The 10856-nt window shown below is 58.4% G+C and overlaps 1 protein-coding gene across 6 annotated transcripts in view; it reads right to left on the minus strand.

Annotated features, from left to right (window-relative positions):
* The window catches only part of CNGB1 (cyclic nucleotide gated channel subunit beta 1), a 93280-nt gene extending 82439 nt beyond the window's left edge, over nucleotides 1-10841 (minus strand). For 2 of the 6 annotated variants that reach the window (XM_067721007.1, XM_067721003.1), the window contains exon 1: nucleotides 6534-10236. In XM_067721007.1, the coding sequence (XP_067577108.1) occupies nucleotides 6534-8270 (1737 nt within the window). In that variant the 5' untranslated portion in view covers nucleotides 8271-10236. The other 4 variants (XM_067721005.1, XM_067721004.1, XM_067721006.1 and 1 more) reach the window with 4 other exon arrangements.
* Between the last annotated feature and the right edge of the window lie 15 nt (nucleotides 10842-10856).

The raw sequence follows: 10856 nt of genomic DNA on the forward strand, positions 1-10856 counted from the left end.
TTCAAACCTGAAAGCAGAAGGTGAGAATGTGAGCACACCTAGATCATGTTCCTCAAGCCTAGGAATTTGATTAGGTCCTTCCTCACCAGTTGTACACTGAATCCTAATTTCGTAGATATAAAAATATGTGCCCAAGAATAAAGGAAATACAGAGCAGACGTGCATTAACAAGTCTGATTTAGCATGCACTTGCTATTTTTTACGTGCAAAGGCGATGTATCAATATTAAGCACTTTGCAGTACCCAGGAGGTGGGCAGTTTTAGACCCATTTTACAGATGATGAAATGAACTCAGAAAGGCTAAATGACTGGCCCATGGTCACACAGCTGGTGATTGGCAGAGCTGGGAATTGAAGCCAGCCTGCCTGACCCCCTGAGCCTGTGGCCACCATACTCTACTGCCTTCCTGCTATGAGAGAGATGCACGCCAAGAGTCGGGGGGAAACCAGTGGGGACATTCGACCTGAGCTTAGAGAGAGGAGAAGATGTTCCACCAGAAAGTTCTCTTGGAGTTACTGGCAGTGGCAGAATCTGCAGGTTGAAAATCCCAAGAGATGGAGAGAAGCCACCCAGCCTGGGCCACTGTCTCCTGGCCTGGAAGTTCTCTCAGCCTCAGGGGGCTCTTTGCTCCTCATAGAGAGATCACAGTAGAAATCCTCCCTGTGGCCATTGCCTTGGGGACAGCCCAGCCTCCAGGACTTCCTGGCCTGATCCCAATCCAGTACCCAGGCCCTGGGCCTCCATGCGCTACCCCTACCCACAACGGCATCACCAGTCTCCTTGCTGTTTCAAACACCCAGGCTCCTGTCTGCCTCCTAACCTTTAGTCAACGCCTTCCTCCCACCTGAAATGCTTTCCCCATCTCTTCCTACCCAAACCTCACCCTTTCTTCCAGGCAGGCCTCTCTCAAATCCTCCCTTCTCCCCAATTCTTCCCCAAGACTATGAGGACAGGAACCGTAGCTGTTTCAGGGGGACTAACTCATAGCCTCTGGCCCACCGTAGGCTCTTAGGAAATACTGCACTCGCCGGCCCCTCTTATCTCTCTAACAGGATCTGGGACTCAGGAATGGGGCCTGGGGCCTCCCAGAACCAACACACGGGCGTGGACTAAATGATACAACTACTACAAAGTAATAGTTGTGTTTATTACAAAGTAACACGCAAAACACATACCCTCACCCTGGGGCTGGCAATGGGGAGGATCAGGGGTGGAGTAAGGGTCCTAGCTCAGGGAGAACGGGGTGAGGGTCGGGGAGGACTCTCACAGGTAATGTTTTGTACTAAATACCAGCAGCTTTGACATTTCTGACCCTACCTTTTGATACATGAAAACCTCAAAACTCTCTCATCTGAAGTTCTACCTTCATGCTCTGCCGCGCCAGCTCAGTGTCTGGCAAACAGCAGGTGCTCAGTGATGCTTATGGATGAACAAAGGCAGGAATGCAGACCCAGAGTGGGGATGGACACACACGCACAGTGCGGATGGAGACCCCACGGGCCGCAGCCCACCTCCGCCCCTCCCCTCGACCTCCTTTTCAGGGCCCCGAAGGAGGACTGGGCATTCCTGCCAGAATCTGCAAAAATCAATAGCGGGCCAAGGCTTTTCCTGGAGGCATGACCTTCAAGGAACAAAGAAAGCACCGTCTTGAGGATGGGATGCGGAGCTTATCACAGGCCAGCCCGGCCCAGGCGCAGAGGCCTTGGGCAAGTTTCCAAGGCCTGAGCAGTCCATGGTCCTGTCTGGGGCCTGCTCTGGAGGAGGGATGAGGCTGGGGACTGGGAGGTCTGGGGGAGGCTCTCTATGGACCTGCCTCTGCACAGATGGCAGGACAGAAAACGGAGGCTGCAGTCCCTCAAGGAGCTGAGAGCAGGCCGGAGGGCTGGCTGCCCCCTCTGCCTGCTGGTGAAGAGCTTTCCTGCTTCCATGGCCAGCCCTGGTGCCAGCACCAGTCCCGGCCATTGTTCCCGGCTTCCTGGCCCGCAAAGAGTGGGCTGGAGCCAGAGCCCCGGGCTTCAGTGGCTGAAGCTGGAGGTCTGTGGGCTCAGAGCCCAGGCGGTCCCACCCCGCTGCCTATCCCCCTACCTAGCCAGACCCCACAATGCCAGGCCTCTCTCATCACTAAGCGTATGGCTTTGGGAAGCCCCTGGACTTCTCAAGGATCAGCACAAAAAACTTCCTCAGTTCTGCCCTGCCCATCTCATGGAGATGGTATGAGGCTCAGACCAGCTGGTGGATGGGAAAGGTCTTGTGTAGCAGGGTGCGTGTGGGAGAGCCCTGACGCTCAGGTAGGAGAGCTAGGCTGGCTCCCTTCTGCCCCTGACCTCCCAGTCCTCTGCTTTCCTGAGTGGCCACTATGTGGCAAACACTCCACTCAGGTCATTTCATGGGACCCTCACCCTAAGCCCAGAAGAGAGCATTAATGGCTCCATTTCACAGATGAGGAAAATGAGGCCCAAAGAGGTCCAAAAACCTTCCCAAAGCTTTGGTGCTGATGAGTGGCAGAGGCGGGACTCCAGCCAGGCCTGACTGTTGTGCTCTTAACTACGACAGCACAGCGCTGCCACAGTGGTTCACAAGCACAGGCTCCACCCCTGGAGAGCAGGGTCCTCTCCCACTGCCCCCCTGGGAGGCCGAGCACAGAGCCAGCCGCACAGTGGGAGTCTGACAGAGCCGTCAAATGATGGGCTCCCTAGGGAAGCTGTCTTTGGTAGCCCAGCTTGCTCTGGCAATGACTTCGAGGACCCAGGAAAAGGGACCCCCATCCCACCCAGCAGTGCCTCTTTCCCCAGGAAGGGGAAATTATTAACTCCAGAGTGTGAATTTATGTCAGCCTCTCGCTCTCGCTCCTCTGGCCCTCATCCACATGTCACCCCTCACCCCAAGGTACCACGTTCTTCCCATCCTGTCAGTGGTTGGGGCAAAGGGAATGATTACCCGGAGATTAAAGGTGATAGTGCTAGTTTGTAGCCCTAGCCACAGCACCTGAAGTTCCCCCATGAAAATTCCATGCTCTAAGAGATGGGGCCTCACATCAGCTACGGGACACAGGAAGCAGTGGGGCTCCTGGGCAGGTAGGTGGGAGAGGTACCTGTGTGTGTGGCCAGGTACAGTGTGTGGCTGCTTAAGCCAGTTTGCGCTGTTCCTGTCACTTACAATCAAGAGAGACCAGAATGAGACAGGTGGGGAGCAGACTGGAGGCCGAGAGAGGCAGGAAGGGGAATAGGGGCCACGGGTTGATCCGGTTACCTTCCCAGAATCAGAGCGACAGGTCTCTAAGGACCCTTAGAGATCAGAAGTCAAGACCTCTGCTTCAGATGGAATCAAGACCCCAAGAGGAACAGGGCCTGCCTGTGATCACTTGTTATCAAAGGTCTAAGACCTGAGCCTGAACACGCAGGCCCCCAGGCCAGGGCTCCATTCATGGCCCTGGTTTTGGCCCAGGTGGGAGCCCCACTGCTTTGTGAGGGGAGGCAAGGTGGGGACAAAGGAAGAAAAAGTCATTGCACCCTCCATGTGGGCCCATCCAGGGCTCCTGTGGCCCCTGGCACACGCAGAACACCATCTGTTCAGGAAGAGCAACCTGAAGCTATAAAGCACCCAACACGTGCCAGTGCTTTCCAGGAGTCTCTGCGAGCTGGGTGGGTTTTGCCTAAGGTCACTGAACTAGAAAGGAAGCCAGGATTCAAGCCGGGCACAGGGACAAGGGGCCCTGGGCGTCTTCGCTGAGAGGTAGACGCTTGCACACGGCTTCTCAAGGGCAGAGTCCTCCTGTGGCCACACGTGGAGGGAGTAAGAGGACCATGGGGTCCTGATCACATCCGGGGTCCCCCCTGGCCTCTCCACTAAGACTTCTGCAGCCAGTTTTGAGCTCTCTGCGGTGTGGGTAGCTCCTTATCCTCTTTCTACCCTCACCTCCACCCCTACCTTCAGGGCAGGGGTCCCTCCTGACCACCCTCCACTGGCTCTCAGACCTGGGGGGAGTTGCTTCTACCTTCCTCTCCCCACCTCCACCCTTGCCTTTGAGAAACAGGAGCCTGAGTTGCAGTTGGCCCACTGCGGGACAGGATAGGGGACAGAAGAGGGGTGCAGGAAGGCTGAGATGCAGGCGGCTGGGCTGGACATGCAGATGGATCACCGTGCGACAGGGTGAGCAGGAGTGGGGTGAGAGCGTGTGATCCTCGGGGGCGGCGCCTGTAGGCTGCTCCAGGCAGACCCTGATTTTCCACAGGGGCTAAGCAAGCTCTCCTGCTTACCAGGCCCAGTGCCCAGCTTCTGACCATCCATGAGCTGCTGGTCCCTCACAGATCAGCTCCCTTTACAGGGGCTGCAGTTAAACCCCAAGGATGTCAAGAGGTCACAGCCCAAGGATCCCAAGTGTCGTGCAGTTGGTACCGTCAGCATCGTCACAGCTTCCCCACCAGGGCCGCCGTATGCGATTCCACTTAATTCTCACAAGAACCAAGCAAGGCAAGGGTTAACCTCCCCATTTTATAGATGAGGCAACTGAGTCCCAAAGAGGTTAAGTGACTTGCCCAAAGTCACACAAACAGAATGTTCAAAACATTCGAACCCAGCCTTATGTCCCAATCCCAAGCCTGCCACCCTGGACTGCACACCTCACTCCCTCTCCACGTCCCAACATTACCCTCTGAAGAATGACCAGAACAAACTGTGCTTTGGTCTGTGAAGGTCAATGTCTTTACTTCTAAAGCATACATTGGACTCACTATATATTAACATCAAAAGGGCTATCTAAAATGGAGTCATTCTTTTTAAAAATCCAAATTCTCACATTTTATATAAGATCCAAAATGACATGAAATTAAACTATACAATGTTATGAACAGTATAACAACTGCTTTTAGAAAGCAAAATGAAAGAAAAACATTAGCAGTTGGGACTGTTGTCAGCCTGGGTTCCATGTCTTTTGAGGCATTGTGACTAAAGCCAGCACCGAGGGGAAGGACCAGCCCCTCTCTGCGGGCACAGGAAGGGAACCTAGGCAGAGGAGGGGGATGAGGGCTTTTCAGACTTCTGAAGGTGAGAGTGGGACAAGACAGGTCTCCCTGCTCCTCTGGGATCTTGGGGTGGGCACTGATTAAAGTCTCCTTTTAAGACCCAGGGAAGGGGGCTGGGAGAGGGTGGGGCAGAGCTGGGTTCAAGAGAATCATTTTGATAGTAAAGGTCTTCTGGCCTTCCCGAGGACAGTCCCAGCCATCAAGCAATACCAATCGACTCCATCTACCTACCGGTTTCCTTAACAACCCTCTTCCCCTGCCCACTCCTTATCCTGGACACCCTCGTCTCCATGAGCCTAGTGGGCAGCCAGAGACCTAGGGGGACCCTAGGAGGACCCGAAGGAGAACACTATGGCCTTGGAAGTAGCTGGATGTTGTCCAGAGCATCTTGGTAGAGCAAGACCCCTGAAGTACAGGCCAGCAACCAGACTGATGGGGGAGGGTGCGCATGGGCTGGGAGGGCACTGTGAGGTCAGAGGCGTTCCCATGGTCCTTTCACCTCCCCTACCCTGGGTACCCAGGCATGGTCTTGGCCCTGAAGCAGGGCTGGGGCGGCCTGATTAGGGCCACGCCCTTGAGGCTTTGGTAAGAGGGGTGACACTTGTTCCCATCCACTGGGAAGATCACAGGCTTGGCCCTGCTTCCTCCCAGGCACCAGGTGATCTAACAACCCCCTCTTTCACATCAGTAGTTCTGTAGGGCTTAGAGCACATTCCCCACCAGTGCTTGGAACCATGTCGCAAAGGTGGGAGGGGCACTTCCAAAACAGTGGGATTAGCCCTGGGTGCAAAGGCTGCCTTTCCTCCTTTCCCTGTGGACAGCACTGTCCCTGGCTGAGTGAGTCACAGGAGAACTTCTCTGCCTCCTCCCTTCTGGCTGGGCCAATTGTTCTCCAAGCAGACTGAGCCCACAGGTGTGTAGCACCCCTGTATGTCTCGCCTGCCAGAAACCTGGAGGATGCATCGCCCCTGGCTGAAGCTGACGGAGAGGCCGGTGGCTCACAGTTTGCCCTCCTGGTTCCAGGACTACACCATGGAGCTGGCCTTCTCCCTCAAACAGCAACCTGAAGGGGGATGCCCTACACCCAGCTTACCTCTGGAGTCCAGCCCTTCTCCCAGGCCCTACCGTGACCCTCCTCTTTCCTAACCTATCCGATTTCTAATTAGGCTGAAAGGTCTGGGAAGGTTGGGCTAGCACCACCCCCTCGCTGGGGTGGAGAGAGGCCATTTGACTTCCAGCCTGGTTCCAGGCCCCCAGAGACAAGGGAGGCTGAGGTCTCTCAAGAAAGCGAATCCTGTAATGGGAAAGAGGTCTGTGGGGTCAGGACCAGCCACAGCAATCTGCCGCCCCCGCTCCCCACCCAGGCCTGTACCGGGAATGCCAGGCACCCACACCCTCCACCTGCCCAGGGCCTCCCTCAGAACACCGAGCCGGGTGCAGGGATGGGTGCGAGGAGGCCGGGCCGGGCCTGGTGGGGGCCGCGGCGGGGACTCAGGGCAGGCAGGCGGCTACCTGGTAGGCGCCCTCGGCCGCAGCGGCGGCGGCGCTGTGCTGCGCGCTGTGCTCCTGCAGCAGGGCCACGTCCAGGAAGCGCTCGCCACACCATACGCACTTGAACTGCTGCTCCCGGGCGTGCACGCCCTGGTGCTTGTTGAGGTGCTCACGCTGCTTGAAGGCCTTGTCGCAGTTGGGGCACTTGTAGGGTTTCTCGCCCGTGTGCACCCTCCGGTGCCGCTGCAGGTCGGAGGCGTACTTGAAGCGCTTCTCACAGTCCGGGCACTTGAGCGGCTTCTCGCGGGCCGGGTCGCAGCGGTGCTGCACGAACTCGGAGGACGAGAAGAAGCGGCGCTCACACAGGGTGCAGCGCAGAGGCTTCTCGGCGGCCGAGCAGTGGGCCAGCTGGTGCTTCTGCAGAGCCGACGCCCGCTTGTAAGCCTTGTTGCACACCGGGCACTTGAAGGGCCGCTCGGCCGCGCCCGGCAGGCACTTGTGCCGCAGCAGCTCGGCCGACTGGTCGAAGCCCTTCTGGCACACAGGGCACTTGAAGAGGGTCTCGAGGGTGTGCACGTGCTGGTGGTAAAGCAGGTGGCTGGGCTGCCCGAAGCCCTTCTCGCACAGGCCGCACTTGAAGGGCTCCTCGGTCTTGTGCGTGCGCCGGTGCCGCATCAGCGCATACTGCTGCTTGAAGCCCATGGGGCACAGGTCGCACTTGAAGGGCCGCTCGGCGCTGTGCGTGCGCTCGTGCTGCCGCAGGTCCGACGGCCGCTTGAAGGCCTTCTGGCACTCGCCGCAGCGGAAGGGCCGCTCCCCGCTGGGCGTGCACGGGTGCTGCAGCAGCTCGGATGACTCCTTGAAGTGCAGCTCGCACACGTTGCAGCGGAACAGGTGGTGCTCGCCCGAGTGTGCGTACATGTGGCGCACCAGGTGCGAGCGGTGCTTGAAGGTCTTCTCGCAAACCGCGCACTTGTACGGCCGCTCCGAGCTGTGCGTGCGCTTGTGGTGCACCAGGTGGGACGACTGGCTGAAGCTCTTGTCACACAGCGTGCACTTGTAGGGCTTCTCGCCTGTGTGGATGCGCTCGTGCCGCGAGAGCTCCGACAGGTGCTTGAAGGGCTTCTGGCAGATGGGGCAGCTGTAGGGCTTGTCGGCCTGTTCTGCAGGGGCTACGGCGGGTGGAGGGGGTGCCGGGGGCAGCGAAGGGGCGGCCGTGGCCGCGGGCTCAGCCGCCTCGGCGGGCTTGTAGGTCTTCTCGCAGATGGAACATTTCACGAGGCCCCCAGTGCCGCTGTGCGCGCTGTGGTGCTGCGCCAGCGACGTGAGCAGCGAGAAGCCCATCTTGCAGACGCCACAGACAAAAGGCTTCTGTTCGGCCTGCACGCACTGGTGCTCCAGCAGGTCGGTAGCCTGGTGAAAGATCTTGAGACACTGCGTGCACTGGAATGAGCGGTCGTGGCCTGCCAGGCACTGGTGCTCATGCGGGCTGGACAGGTGCGCCAGGTCGTGACCGCACACGCCGCACTTGGGGCCTGGCTCGCCTGCTGGCTGCAGGGGCGCATGCTGCGGGGGCTGCAGGCCCGGGTCAGGCTGCAGAAGGATGCCATAGACGGCACAGCCCAGGGGGTTCTCAGCTGTGCCTGGGGTCAGTGTGTGCTCGGCCAGGGCCGGCGGTGGTTCTGCGTGGTGTTGAGGCTGCGGCGGCTGCGGCTGCTGCGGCTGCGTCTGCGGTGGCTGCTGCCAGCTTTCCGACATGCTTGGGAAGATGAAACAGGGTTTGGAGAGTAATGGCTTCAGTTTCCCCGCTTAAGATGACCCACACCAGAGAGAGAAGCTGCCCAGGATCAGGTATGGATGAGGACCTCAGACAAGGCACAGAGAGGGGCTAGTCAGGCGGCCCAAGGCATTAACCAAGACAGACTACAAGGCTCTGCCTACAGGACGGGGGTCTTCGAGGCAGGGTGCCAGCAATGGCGGGGAAGCTCTGCCTTCCCTGATGATTGGTTCTGTAGAGAAGAAAGAAATCGTGAGCTTGAGGCAGGGACATGCAGCTGCTCCCGGGGCCTCTCCCTGATCTGCCTGCACTCGCCACATTGACATAAACCACATCAGGGAAGCAAGAGGGGCTCAGGGCTGGGAGATCTGCTCCCTTCACAGGCTACCAAAGAAGTCTGCTGGCGGTTCAGCTCCTCCGGCAACGGGGATGGTGGCTGTCTCCATGCCCAACCCCCATTCAGTTCCCCATCCCTGGGCCAGGCATCCCAACCTCCCAGCTCACTGTCATCCCTCTTTAATTAGCTGTCTCACGGGTGACAGTCCGGGGTGATCTGTCCACAATACAGAGAAGTCACAAGTTCTGCTCTTGCTCCAAAGAAAGAAGGAGGTGACCAGATAGGGCCCTGGCATCCAAAACAAGAATCTTAGTAACATAACTTTATATTTTGCCAAACACTTCTTACTTGGAAGCCCAGTACCTAAGATAGATAAAAGCAGAAAGGCTCTGGTTGAGGCCTCCCTGTAGGCCTGCCAGCTTCTCTCCTGTTGCTGAATCTCAACCCAGGACACAACTGCTCATAAGAACAGACTGTGGGTCTAAGAGGCCAGGCCTCCCAGACCTGAGGGCCCCACAGCAAACGGCCTCAGTCAGTCAATATCTAAAACAACTGCATGAAACTGAGGACCATCTCAGAAACCTTCTCCCATCAAGGGCTGGCCCATACCCCTCTCAACTACCCCCCAGGCCCTCCCCCGACCATGTGTCTGTTCTCTCTTCACATAAGTGGGATGGCTTTGCAGGGACCTGAGCCAGTGCATGATGGGGGTTAGATGGCGGGTCCACAGACCCACGCAGCCTAGATGTCTACATAGCAGAAGTTCCCTAGTCTAGTCATCTCCCAGAGCACCAAAACAAGTCCTAAACCCTCTTCATCTGACAGTGTCAAGGCCTGTAGGAAAATGTAAGCAATTTCGAGTTTGCCCCTGCAAGGTGGGAAGTGGCATGCTAACCACAGAGCGTTCGTCCCTATCACCTTTCCGGAGAGAACCCTGTTCCCTTGCTCCAAGTCTGTAACATTTTGGATAATCAGTGGAAGGTAAAGACCACCCAGCTCAGGCAAATCTCTAACTCACCACTTTGTGGCAGCATAAGGTAATGACAGCGAGAGGGAAGAACTTTTAGAATCAGACACAACCCACTTTCAGGTTCCCAGCTCTTCTGCCTCTAACATTTAAAAGTTTCTAAGTTTTCTCCCAATGAAAAGAGAAGGAAGGGGATGCCTTTACAGGCCAGCCTGGCCTCTAACTGCTAAAGAAACATAAGAGTCAGGCTAAAAGCTGTCAACCTCAGCATCTTTCTGGGAAGAGAAGAAGTAAAGAAGCCGCTGCTCTGGGTGGAGGCAGCAGGTTGCATGAGTGAGCAGGTACTGAAGCCTCCCCAGGAAAGAGGGAAGCAGAACTACTCTGAGCGAGGTCTAGGTCAGGCTGCGCCAACCCAACTGTTTTTTGTTTTTGTTTTTTCCGGCATGAATGGCTGCCACACAGGGTCCACGGTCCTAGGCCCCCAGCTCAGCTGCCCACCCTGTCCCCCCTCCAGGAAGGTGCGGCCAGAGGCCTCTCTGATCACTCAGCAAAGAGGATGAGAGACTAGGGTGAGGGCAGCAAGCGGAGGCCCCCACCTGAGCCCCACCCCAGCCCTTCCTCTTCCCTGGGAAACCGAATGAAAGCCGATCACCTCCCTGCCGGCAATGCCCGCCGGCCCAGCTGGGCTGCCTCCTGTCAGCCCTCGCCGGGAATGGACAGGCCGCTGCGGCCCGAGGGCCGGCCCCGCAGGCGACTGGGCCCGAAAAAGGCCCCAGGGCTGCAGGCTTGGCCCGGGAGACAGCTGCGCGTCGAGGTCGGCCTGGGCCGCCCAGGAGCTCAGGAGGCCGCAGGGTCGGGGTGGAGGGAGTGGAGGGGCGGCCGGGCCGGCTGGGGAAGGGGTGCGGCGGGCGCGGGAGGGGCGCCCAGCCGCGGCCCCGGGCGCCCAGCCGCTCACCTGCTCCAGGCCGCCCGCGGGGTCAGGCTCAGGGCGAGTGGCCACCAGCTGCTCTCTCAGCCGCCCCTTTATTCCGACTCCATCCGCGGCAGCGCGGCCTACGCGCTCTGCCAATCCCCGGCCTCGCGTAGCGGCGGCGTCCGGCTCGGGGGCGGGAACGGGCTAGCGGCGGCCGGAACCGAGGAAGCGACGTGCGCGGCCGGGATAGCGGGACCGGGGCGGAGGAGCGCTGGGAGGGCGGGCGGACGGACCGATGGCCTTGCAGAAACCGGCGGACAGGCGGGCGGCGCGGGGGCCAGGGAGGCGGG

Source organism: Pseudorca crassidens, chromosome 20 (genome assembly GCF_039906515.1).
Source record: "Pseudorca crassidens isolate mPseCra1 chromosome 20, mPseCra1.hap1, whole genome shotgun sequence".
In the NCBI taxonomy this organism is placed as follows: Eukaryota; Metazoa; Chordata; class Mammalia; order Artiodactyla; family Delphinidae; genus Pseudorca; species Pseudorca crassidens.